Source organism: Solanum lycopersicum, chromosome 12 (genome assembly GCF_036512215.1).
Source record: "Solanum lycopersicum chromosome 12, SLM_r2.1".
Taxonomy (NCBI): domain Eukaryota; kingdom Viridiplantae; phylum Streptophyta; class Magnoliopsida; order Solanales; family Solanaceae; genus Solanum; species Solanum lycopersicum.
In genome coordinates, this window is record NC_090811.1 from 5,926,996 (window position 1) to 5,940,439 (window position 13,444).

General features: G+C 36.8%; 1 protein-coding gene across 1 annotated transcript; it reads left to right on the forward strand.

The window, feature by feature from the left end:
• Positions 1-2,302: 2,302 nt before the first annotated feature.
• Positions 2,303-3,598, forward strand: LOC138340702 (uncharacterized). Its single transcript, XM_069292636.1, has one exon. The coding sequence runs from the start codon at positions 2,303-2,305 to the stop codon at positions 3,596-3,598; it is 1,296 nt and encodes a 431-aa protein (XP_069148737.1).
• Positions 3,599-13,444: the final 9,846 nt, after the last annotated feature.

The following is a 13,444-nucleotide window of genomic DNA, read 5'->3' on the forward strand; positions in this document are numbered from 1 at the left end:
TTCAAAAAAAATAATATTATTTTAACTAACTAGAGATATTTAAGGCAATGATGATAATTTAAAAATATTTAATATCCCTATAAATGTGCTAATCATATATTTAATTTTAATTAAACTCATTCATATTAAAAACGTGTTACCTGCATTAAATGTAGCAATTAATAAAGAAACAAAAGTAATGCTAATAATTTATCTACCTTTAATTTAACTAAATAAAATGTTAAACTCTTCAAATTCTCAGGTGTGCGACATTGAATAAATGCTGTAATTATGACTGACAAAAGCCACTTAATTTATATTGTCATAATTTCTTAATCATTAAAATTAATTACTCATTATCACTTTATCTACTTAATTTTTAATTAATTTTTAATAACAACTTTTTTTAATAAATTATAGTTAACAATATAATTACTAATAAAATGTTATAGAGTGAGATATTAAATGCTACAAAATGAAATTGAAACTCTGCCATAACTTGATAATAATACTACATATAATGCTATATACAAAATTTACTCTATAAATATATGTATCGACTGAATCATTCTTTTTGTCTAGTCGGTGAAACTAGTGAACACTGCTACAGTAAAAAAAATATTTTTTAGCAACAAAAAATATTGACATTAATACAGAGTGTTAAAATTTTTATCAGCGTTAGTTAAGTGTCATTAAAAGAAATGTCGCTAAAGGTTTTAGGGACAAACAAAAATATTAATAACAGCTAAAAAAATATATATTTAACAGCAATTATGAATTAATTACCGCTAATAATTATTTTTATTGCAGTGCATGCGAGCTGGTTAGATGTGTCGGTGTATAGACTATATCCCTTTTGATTGATCTACTAAAACAGAAAGGCTTTTGAGACTTACTAAGGCGGGTAGGTAAGGGAAGAAGGGGCCTAGGCACGGCAAATGTTGTACTATTGTGTGGCAGAGGATTTTGAACTTTGATAGGAAAGATACAATTGCATTGTATTTGACTTAAGCAAAACATAGACTTAGAATGTTTTCGTTTTGCTGGTGCTTATGATTTTTAACTTAGCACTGTTAAATACCGTTCTTGTTTTGTTTATCCTCTTGCAGATGACTATAGACGTGAAGGTCACTAAAACAGTTGAGGAATCAGATAGTATCGGACACGTGAAATCTTTAATACATGATCATGAGGGCATACCGGAATGTCTTCAACAGCTATTTTCAAAAGATGTTCGCCTAACAGATGATGAACAGAAGCTAATGGATTGTGGCATTATCGAAAACTGTTATTTGTAGTTTTGATGATTTGACAAACTTAGGGACCTCATAAAGGTACCGGGTTTTCTACTTGAGTATTGCAGGTGTCTTCTTTGAAGTGTTGCAGATGAAACAAACCCAGCGACCTAGTAGAGGTACCAGGCCCTCATGATAATAAGTCAGTCAACTGCCAGCTGGAGACGTACAGAAAGTAGGTGCACACTTCCCGATGGCGTCAAAAAAGTGTGACCTTTCCAACCAATGGCAAAGAAGTTTAGGAAAGTGACTTGCCCATATAAAAGGCACTTTCCTAAACATTTGTTTCTTAGTTTTTGCAACTTGATAAACACTTTTCAAGAACTCTTGCAAAGGCTAACACAAAGCATATGCAGAATCATTTCTAGGACAACAGCAACATCTGGAGCTTTTCGTCTAGTTGTTTAGGAATTTATTCTCTTGTTCTTAAATTGTAAACCACTCCTAAATCTATAAAGGAATTGGTGTGTTGTGTTAAAAGTCTAGGTTGTCCAGGTGGGATAGCTTAGTGGATAGATTGTTTTTCTACTTCGGCTTGTTGAGCAATAGAGGTCTATTGCTTAACGGTAAGATTGATAACTCTTTCTTACGTTTGGTGTAATCGTGTTTCGCTTTTGCTTTTGAAGATTAGTGAAAACGATTGAAAATCCTGTGAGACAGGTCGTGGTTTTACTCTCTTAAGCAAGGAGGTTTCCACGTAAAATCATTGTGTTGATTTTACTGCATTTAACTTTCTGGTAATTTTCTGAATTAAAATAAGGGACCTGGTCCATTACTCGTTAAGTGAAGGCATACATTCTATCAAGTGGTATCAGAGCAGGCACTATCTATTTGGTTAACACCAAGGAAGTGATTTTGTTCTAAGAATGGCAGCTCCACTTAACCTCGAAGAAGGTCAGTCGTCACACAGACCTCCTCGTTTCAATGGACACTTCTACAGTTGGTGGAAAGTTAGAATGCACGACTATCTCATGGCTGAAGATAGCGAGTTATGAGATATTATACTTGATGGACCCTTTGTTCCAATGATGGAAGTAAAGGATGGAGAAAGGACCATTACTGTTCCAAAGCCCAGGCAGAAATATGATGATGCTGACAGGAAAAAGATTGAAAAGGGTTTCAAAGCTAAAACTCTTCTGGTCTGTGGGATAGGACCTGATGAGTACAACAGAGTGTCAGCCTGTGAGTCTGCTAAAGAAATTTGGGATTGTTTGTTGGCTGCACATGAAGGAACTGAACAAGTCAAAGAATCCAAGATTGACATGCTCACCTCACGATATGAGAACTTCAAAATGAAGGAAGGAGAAACTATACATGACATGTTCACCAAGTTTTCTTCTATTACAAATGAGCTGCGAAGTTTGGGTGAACCTATAAGCATGACCAAACAAGTCAGGAAAGTGCTTCGAATTCTTCCAAAGTCTTGGGAGAGCAAAGTTGATGCCATTACTGAAGCTAAAGACTTGAAGGTGCTGACCATGGATGCCTTGATTGGCAATCTTAAAACACATGAGATGAATCGAAACTATGATTTGTCAAAAAAGGAAATCAAGAAGGACAAATCATTGATGTTAAAGTATAAATCAGATGAAGATTCAAGTGATGATGATGATATGGCATATCTCATCAGTAGATTTCAAAAGATTGTGAAAAAAAACAAAATGTATAAAAGAGGAACAAATGGGACTCGAAATGCTGCTCAAGGAGATACTTGCTACAAGTGTGAAAAATCTGGACACTTAATCAGAGAGTGTCCTTTGCTCAAGACTGAAAACAAGGAACATCAAAAACACAGGGGTGATAAAGAAAACAAAAGGGACCTGGTACTTGGAAACAGAGATCGTAAAGCTGCTGCTGATATGGTTGTCAAAAGAGCTCTTGCTGCATGGGGGGATTCTTCTAGTGACTCAGAAGATCCTGATGAGCCAAAAGATGTGTCGATGGTTGCTGTGCACGAGGAGGAAACCGTCTTCAATGAAATGTTTGCTCTCATGGCACACAAAGAAAATGAGGAAGAAGACAATCAGGTAACTCTTTTTGACATGAAAATTGACCTGGATAAATATTCTCTTAAAAAATTGAGAACCTTGGCAAAAGTCATGTTAGATTCTGTGATAGAGTTAACATCTGAAAGAGATACCATGATTGCTGAACTTGAAATTTTAACTGAAAACAAAGGTCAATTTGAAGACACAATGTCAAGAATGGTGTCTCTAGAGTTAAAAAACTCTGAACTTAAGAACCAGTTGTGTCAGATTACTGAAGAAGCTGAAAATCGAATGGAAAGCCAAATAGTCTGCAAGCTGAAATTCAAGAGAAATTGAAAAACTCTGAGAAAAATCTTAGTTTGTCACTTGAAAAGAAAAACAAATTAGAACAGGATGTTGTGAAACTTAAGAAAGAGCTTGAAAATTCTCTTAAGTGGACCAAATCCTCAAAGTTGCTGTCAAATGTGACAAATCAGAGTAATTTCAATAAGAAAGGACTAGGAAGTCTGAACATAAGTCCTCCTTATAATCCTCACAGTAAGTATGTGTTTGTGTCCGACAATCTGTTGTGTCTGCATTGTGGTAAGAATGGACATTTCAAGAATGAGTGTGTTAGCTGGAGAAACTCATGTGAAAGATATTCTAAGTATGCTGAAAAACAAAATGCACCAAATGAGAAACCTGGTCCTACATAGTCTGTCTCAACTCACAGATTTTCAAAGAAAAAATCTGTTCCTGCTCCTAGGTCCTTTGTTAGAAAGATTCAAAGTCTACCATATTGGGCCAAGTACAATTTGATCACTCCTTTGTCTGCCTACTGGGAACTCAAGCTGAAATGGGTTCCCAAGCTTAACAAGTGATTTTTGGTGCAGGTGAGTGAGAGGGGAAGCAGTCAATGTTGGTATATGGATAGTGGCTGCTCTAAACATATGACTGGTGATGTAAAGAACTTCCTCTCACTCAAGACCCTCCAAGGAGGAGGTGTCTCATTTGGTGATGGCAAGAAGGGGTACATTCTGGGAGTTGGCAAAGTAGGAAGATCTCTTGAAGATTCAATTGACAATGTTTACCATGTGGATGGGTTGAAGTATAGCTTACTAAGTGTGTCACAAATCTGTGACAAAGGGAATGAGGTCAAGTTTACTTCTGAAAAATGCTCTGTGGTGAGTTTAACTACAAACAAGGTAATTCTTACTGCACACAGAAGTAAAAATATGTATGTGGCAAACTTGGAAATCCCTCATGGAGATGACTTAACATGTCTCAGTGCTCAAAATGAAAGTGCTGATCTCTGGCATCGTAGGCTGGGACATGTGAGTTCATCTTTATTGAATAAGTTGATTTCAAAGGACCTGGTCCGAGGGTTGCCCAAAATGAAGTTTGCTGAAAATAAAATATGTGAAACTTGTGTTAAAGGAAAGCAAATTAGATCATCATTCAAGCCCAAGAATCAGGTAACATCATCAAGAATCTTAGAGCTGCTTCACATGGACCTTTGTGGACCCTTGAAAATTCAAAGAGAAAAATAGCAAGAAGTACATCTTGGTGATTGTTGATGACTATTCAAGATACACCTGGACGAGATTTTTGAGATCAAAGGCAGATACAGCTGATGAGCTGGTGGTGTTTTTTAAAATGATTCAAACCAAATTGAATCAAGTTGTTTGCAGCATTAGATCTGATCATGGGACAGAGTTTGAAAACTCAACTTTGGATAGATTCTGTATGGAAAATGGTACAACCCACAACTTCTCTGCTCCAAGAACTCCTCAACAAAATGGAGTAGTGGAGAGAAAGAACAGAACCTTGGTGAACATTGCCAGAACTATGATTATCGAATCAAATCTTCCTCAAAGTTTCTGGGCTGAAGCTGTTAACACAGCATGTCATGTTACCAACAGGTGTCTAATAAGAGCTGTGCTGAACAAAACTCCATACGAACTGCTCAACAACAAGAAGCCAATGTTGAATTACCTTAGAGCCTTTGGATGCAGATGCTTTGTGCTGAACAATGGGAAGGATGATCTGGGAAAATTTGATCCCAAAAGTGATGAAGGAGTATTCGTTGGATATTCTTCATCCAGCAAAGCCTATAGAATATTCAACAAGCGGACACAATGCATTGAAGAAAGCATTCATGTTGTTTTTGATGAAAATGGAAGCTTGAAGAATGATGGATCAAATGATGATGATGATGTGTTAAAAATGCTAACATCCAAGAAGATTGAAGGTGCTGAAACTGATGCAGATCAACAACTGAAAAATGATTGTGATGATCAGAATCACAGTCTACCTGAAGAGGACGCTGAGGTTGAACAGGATGATGGGGTACCTGGTACTACTCAAAACTCAAGCCAAAGTACATCAGACTCCCTTGAAGATGATGTCACTCCTGATGAAGAAGATCATAATGATCTTCCAAATCAGTCTGCTGCAAGGTCAGGATGGAAGCATAGTTCATCACATCCTCTTGATAATCTCATTTCTCCCTTGAATTCTGGAATTCAAACTAGATCAAAAACAAGAAATCTAGTTGCATTCTCAGCATTCATATCATCCATTGAGCCTAAGAATGTTAAAGAAGCATTAGGTGATGCAGACTGGATCAATTTTATGCAAGAAGAACTTCATCAGTTTGAAAGAAGTAAGTTATGGTACCTGGTTCCTCGACCTGAAGGCAGAACAATAATAGGAACCAGGTGGGTATTCAGAAACAAACTTGATGAAAATGGAGCTATCACTAGAAATAAATCCAGGCTAGTGGTGCAAGGATACAATCAAGAAGAAGGAATTGACTATGATGAGACTTTTGCACCTGTTGCCAGAATGGAAGCTATTAGAATCTTAATAGCTTTTGCTGCCTTTATGGGATTCAAGCTGTATCAAATGGATGTGAAGAGTGCATTTCTGAACGGAGATCTCAAAGAAGAGGTATATGTCAAGCAACCTCCTGGTTTTGAAGATGCACAGCTACCAAATCATGTATTCAGATTCAATAAGGCACTATATGGTCTGAAACAAGCTCCAAGAGCATGGTATGAAAGGTTGTCAAAGTTTCTGTTGAAGAATGGTTTCAAAAGAGGCAAGATAGACAATACTTTGTTCTTATTAAAAAGAGAACAAGAATTGCTTATCATTCAAGTTTATGTGGATGACATAATTTTTGGAGCTACTTCAGAACACCTCTGTGAAGAATTCTCATCACTGATGGGAAGGGAGTTTGAAATGAGCATGATGGGTGAGTTGACATTCTTCCTAGGGCTACAAATCAAGCAATCATCAAATGGAATTTCAATATGCCAGGAGAAGTACATCAAAGAGCTGCTGAAGAAATTCAATATGTTTGATTCAAAACCTATTGACACTCCTATGGGAACAAATTCCAAGATGATAGTAGAAGAATCTGATCCTTTTGTGAATAAGACAATCTACAGAGGAATCATTGGCTCCTTGCTATATTTGACTGCTAGCAGGCCTGATATTGTTTACAGTGTTGGAATGTGTGCTAGGTTTCAAGCATGTCCTCGTGATTCACATCTGAAGGCTGCAAAACGCATTCTTAGATACCTGAAGAAAACAGGGGACCTGGTTCTCTTTTATCCTGCAGGTGATACTTTTGATCTGGTTGGCTTTGCAGATGCTGATTTTGTAGGTTATCAAGTTGATAGGAAAAGCACCTCTGGAATGGCTCATTTCCTTGGATCATCACTTGTCTCTTGGGGCACTAGGAAGCAGAACTCTGTAGCTCTCTCAACTGCTGAAGCTGAATACGTAGCTGTTGCAGCTTGTTGTTCTCAATTGCTGTGGATCAGGCAATACTTAGAAGATTTTTAAATCCATATCAAAGCAATTCCTCTCATGTGTGACAACACTAGTGCTGTGAGTATGGGCAAGAATCCAGTTCAGCATAAAAGAACAAAGCACATTGATGTCAGACATCATTTTTTGAGAGATCATGTTGAGGAAGGTAATATTGTGCTTACATACTGTCCAACAGAGGAACAGATTGCAGACATCTTCACCAAGGCTCTGAGCAAGGATCAATTTGAGAAAAATAGATTAAAATTGGGAATGTTGATCCCCAAGTGATGCTTTTAGCTTCCAACAGTAGAACTCCCTTGATGGTTAGAATTGCAGTGCAGGTATCCTTTGTATGAATCTTAAATATTTGAACAAGATCAATCTTTGTATCTTTTGTAGGTATACTCTCAATAGGGACCTGCTCAGCAAAAGAAGAGGCTAGAACAATTAAGGAATGAAGTTAAACTCTATCATGGTACCTGGTGCCTGTCCAAGTTAGCATTTATACATTAAATTTAAACTAAAAATTTTGACCGTTGAAAAAGCCACGTGTCAGTCATCGGTTACTCTGACCGATAAGTCCAACCGTTTCTCCATCAAACGACGCATCTACTCAAGGATCTGGCACCTTTTCACGTCTTTTAAAAAGGGGTCTTTTCTTCTTGAAACTCTCATCCGTCTGTTAACTTTATCTCTCTCATTTATCACAAAGGCCTCTCACATTCAAAGACAAATCTGTCTTCATCTTCTTTTTGTTCTTCAACGACCCCTTCCAGTATCACAAATATGTCTTCTTCTTCATCTTCTTCTAAGAAAATGTTGGATGCCCTTAGTGAAATTGAGCCTCTAGCATTCTACTCTCCAATAACTGCTCAAGCCAGACTTCCTCCCCCACCCAGTTCTCCTCAAAATACTCCGGACAACCCTTTCTTCTCCATCGACCTAAACACTACTACAGTACCTGGTCCATGTGAAGACATGTTGCCTGACAACATGTTTGAGGGAGATATACCAGAACACAGGGCTTCAGGGTCTAATATCCTGGCAGCGAGTGAGGAACTCGTGATTGAGAGCCTGGCAATGATGAGAGAAGAGGCCAGAGCAGAACATACTAACTCCCTGGATGAAGAAGAGGTAAGGCCTTCTCGACCCATCTTCGATAAAACCCCTGATTTAGGGCGGTACTCTTCTTCCTCTTCATCTGAATCTGCAAGTGAGGAAGAACCATTTAAATGGAAGATGGAGATTCGCAAAGGAAAGGAGAAGGTCGTGGAGGAGCCTCCTAAGAGACGGCCTAATACAAGGTCTGCTGCACAAAAATTGATGGCTGATGCCTTGAAGGCAAGCGCACGATCTGCTGCTGCAGTCAGAAGTGCACGAACCTTCAAAGTATCAAAGTTTAAGATACCTAAAGAAAAACTGGTTGAGTTGTCTGGAGAAGAGGTTGAAAAGAAAAATAACAAGAAGAAGTCAGATAAGAAAAGGGAAAGGGTTGCAAAGAAGGTTGAAAAGTCACAGTCAAAAGGGAAGAAATCTGAAAGGAAGAGGAAGCGGACACAGGAACCTGGTCCTCAATCCAGGAAAGTTGAGAATGTCAACTTGCAGGAGGTAGTTGACAGTCTGAGGAAACAAGCAGTTCTCGCTGGAAGAGTGTTTGATATGGGGATTATTACTCTTCAGGGCATGGACTCTCTGCATGACATGGTAGAGATCCAGTCTTGGCTGCACCTGTTCAACAAAAAATCCCCCATCCTCCATGAAGAAGAGGTTCGTGAATTCTATTACAATGTTCAATTTCTGGAAGATGCGAGTCTCCTCACACGTATGAACAATGTTGCTATTTCTTTAAATGAGGAGGTGTTGGGCAAAATCCTTAGAGTGCCTACAGAGGGGACCCGGTCCGTGCAGGGAAAAACTTGCTCTTCAGAATTTGCATCTCTGATTTCTAAGACTCCCACAACCAAGGTTGCTGGGATCTATAAGAAAATTATGAAGAGTGACTATCAGCTGGTCTTCGAGTTTGTCAACAAAGTGATTCTCCCTCGCACTGAAAAGAGAACACTTGCTACTGCTGCTGACTTGTACGTCATGGAGATGCTATGCAGCTTTGAGGCTCTGTGCCTTCCTAGTCTCATGATTGAACACATTCACAAAATAGTGATTGAGAGGAAAGGAGTACATGGAATGGGGTATGGATACTTTCTCACTAAAGTATTCAAGCACTTTCAGATTCCTCTTGGTGTTGGCAAGGTGGGGACAGTTAAACAAACTATCTCTGAGCATACCTTGTTTGAATGTGAATGTATTGAAGGCAGAGGCTTACCAAAAAGCAAAATGGCTCAACTTCTTGAGGACCTGGATCAGCTTAAACATGAGACTGAAGAACTCACTGTGCGGTTGAGTAGTAAAGAGGCTGAAATTGTTATACTCAAAGCAGAGCTGCTTGCTGCACAAAGTGAGGGACCTGGTTCTTCAGTTGTACAAGCACTGGAGAAAGAGAACAATGAGTTGAAGGCGACGATAACTGCCCTGCAAGAAAAGGCCATCAAGGATAATGATGTTGTCAATGCACGACTCACTCTTGTTATTCAGTCTCTATCCAAAACTCCCCCCTCTTCCTAAACTGTGACTCTATCCTTCCTTGTGTCTCTTTTGTTGTGTGGTTAATCATCGTGTTAATGGATTTTAGCTTGTTTTTAATGTATTTATGTTATAATGGCATGTTGGTTTCTTTATTCCTTTGTTGTTCTTCCTATGTTCTTTTGTGAATGCGTTTCCTCTACTGTTTGATTGCTGTTTGCTCTGATCTTGTTCATTATTTGTGTTGACTCAATGGTTTACTGCATATCCTTTTTATGATGCCAAAAGGGGGAAGTAAACTGTAAGTAGCTAAATAAAGGAGAACATACATTAAGGGGGAACATACATTAAGGGGGAATATACAGAAAGGGGGAATACAAAGTCAGGGGGAACGATTCTGGTGAAGATTTCAGATCATATCATTGTTTGTCATATCATTGTTTGTCATCATCAAAAAGAGGGAAAATGTTATTTGTAGTTTTGATGATTTGACAAACTTAGGGACCTCATAAAGGTACCGGATTTTCTACTTGAGTATTGCAGGTGTCTTCTTTGAAGTATTGCAGATGAAACAAACCCAGGGACCTAGTAGAGGTACCAGACCCTCATGATAATAAGCCAGTCAACTGCCAGCTGGAGACGTACAGAAAGTAGGTGCACACTTCCCGATGGCATCAGAAAAGTGTGACCTTTCCAATCAATGGCAAAGAAGTTTAGGAAAGTGACTTGCCCATATAAAAGGCACTTTCCTAAACATTTGTTTCTTAGTTTTTGCAACTTGATAAACACTTTTCAAGAACTCTTGCAAAGTCTAACACAAAGCATATGCAGAATCATTCCTAGGACAATAGCAACATGTGGAGCTTTTCGTCTAGTTGTTTAGGAATTTATTCTCTTGTTCTTAAATTGTAAACCACTCCTAAATCTATAAAGGAATTGGTGTGTTGTGTTAAAAGTCTAGGTTGTCCAGGTGGGATAGCTTAGTGGGTAGATTGTTTTTCTACTTTGGCTTGTTGAGCAATAGAGGTCTATTGCTTAACGGTAAGATTGATAACTCTTTCTTACGTTTGGTGTAATCGTGTTTCGCTTTTGCTTTTGAAGATTAGTGAAAACGATTGAAAATCCTGTGAGACAGGTCGTGGTTTTACTCCCTTAAGCAAGGAGGTTTCCACGTAAAATCATTGTGTTGATTTTACTGCATTTAACTTTCTGGTAATTTTCTGAATTAAAGTAAGGGACCTGGTCCATTACTCGTTAAGTGAAGGCATACATTCTATCAAAAACTCCACCCTTCATGCTTATATCGACAATTTCAGTACCAAAGGTATTTTTGGTGAATAGACCCCATACTAATGTTACAATTACGGTTTTCGATACTATCCATGATGTCAAATGTAGGATTGGGGTCAAAGAAGGAATAAACTCAAAGAAATTTTCTCTTATTCGTGACGGGAAGTTTCTTGAAGATGACAAAACCTTAGCTTTTTACAAAATCAATGGTGGATCAACACTTCATATGGTTTACATTCAGCGAGACAAGTTGCTTATTTCCGTGGTAATGCCAACAAAGGAAACTGTTAAAATAGAAGTCAAGGTTGCATTAACTGTTCGCGACATTTTAAAGACAATTATAGAAAGCAGAGTTGGCTACTCGATAAGTTGTATGGATTTGTTTATTGGGAAACAGAAATTGGAAGATTCAAAGATATTATATCATAGTGATGTCAACGAAGAGTCTGTCTTAAAGGTGAAGAGATAAACAATACCAGTTCATCTGAAAAAACTTGTGTTCGAGGGAAAAAGACTAGCTGATTACTGGGATTTAGCAAGCTACAACATCAGAATGCACTCGAATATCATTTTTGATTTTCGTAGTCCTGTTTCTACGACAACGACCTGATAAATCGAGTTACCAACAGCATTGTGGATTCAAGTACTATACTCATTTGATAACGTTGATCAGGAACGAACTAAAACTACATCTTAACTGCTTTTTGGAAGGTGGTGAACTTGTTTTGTTTTTTCAAATATGTTTTAGTTGAATGGATGGTCTATTGAAAACAGTCTTTCGAACTTCTCAAGGAAGATATGGAGAAGTTTGATTACGTTTTTGATGTCAAATATAATTTTGTAAGCTTGATAGATCCTGGTATTTGACCTTTATTCTCAGTTTTTACGTGCATGTTAATTAGTAGAGATTTTTTAGGCTTAAATAGAATTTGTGAGGCAAGTAAGTAGATGCAGCGAGAATTTTCGATAAGAGGATTCAAAATTTGAAGAAATAGACATACGAAATAGCCGAAGGGGATTCGACCTCTACTATATATATATACCTAAAAAAATATTGTAACCATATAAAAATAATATAATTTTCCGCCAAAGGAGTTCGGGATGAACCCCTAAACATCTGGTTGTTCAAGCATGACCCTCTTGCTTGTAGTTTTTTTCTTTTTGAGTTTTGCTTTCATTATAGGAGACTTAAAAAGGCAAAATAAGTATAGCATTATGATATTACTTAATCTATTCTCATTTTACACAATGTCATGTTCAAGCAAAGCTTGAATTAAAACAAATTTAACATTTTCATAGATTTCAAAGAGGAATATCCTATGAAAAAGTACGTGATGGAAGCAAAGATTCAAAATCAAATAAATTTATGAATTTAATTATCATTGTAAAGAATAAACTAGCATGGAGAAATTCAAATATGTGCCACATGTAAAATCAATTACTTCTTTCCTAGCTGTTAAGGGAAGATAATCAGAAAATAAATGTTTCTCCCGTTGCTTCCAATTTATAGTTTGAATTTGCATATATTTTAGACAAAAATAAAGATTTTTGGCACGTTTGTCCTCTTAAATATAACATAGTGCACTCTTTGTCTAATTTTAATTGTCATGTTGCGTTTTTGATAAGTCATTTGATTAATTACATTAATTCAAAAACTATACGAAAAGTATTATAAATTTCAATATTTTGCATATCAATAGGATGAAAAATTAATCGTAAAATGTTAGTCAAAGTTATTATCATTTGACTCTAAAAAAGAAATTATGACAATTAAAAATGGATGAAAATAATATTTATATGGCTATAACCTTTAAAATATAAGAGCTTCTCAATGTTCTCATTAAGGGTATAAAATGAAAATTAACACTTACTTTTTTCTAAATTTAGAAATATCGTAGTTTTTAAAAAGCTAACTAAAAAAAGTATATCACACAAAATAGAAAGAAGATATATGTGTACATGTACAAACTAGGTGATTCCCTTTCTAGGTGCGGAAAAGAGGAAAATTATCTGCAAAATAAATACATGACATGTGTTTTTCATATACAGTTTTAGTTGTTAACTATTCTTAAATCACAAAAAGACACTGCGATGGAAATTGTTGCAATTGGCTTTTTGTCTTGATTAGTATTATCTTGAATTACTTAAAAATAGATAATCCCAATCTTATTCCGTATTTATAGAAAGAATTAATTCAATCCATTCAATACTTTCGTATTTTACTCTGTATAATTTTAAACTCGTATCATCTTATATAACCTTAAACCTACCCCACCTTGTATCCGCCCCACCCCCATTTGCTATCCTGTCTACAAAATCCATTTCCTCTGTATGAGGAATGTAGAAGGTCAACCACTTCAAATGAAGTCATCACTACAAAATTATAATTTTTTAAAAAAAAATCAATTTGGCCAAACAATTTTCAATATAATGCCAACAAGAAAAGGAAGAATGAATAAGTCATCAACCTTCTGACGTTTCTCATTTTTTTTCTTCAACTTCTCCCAACTA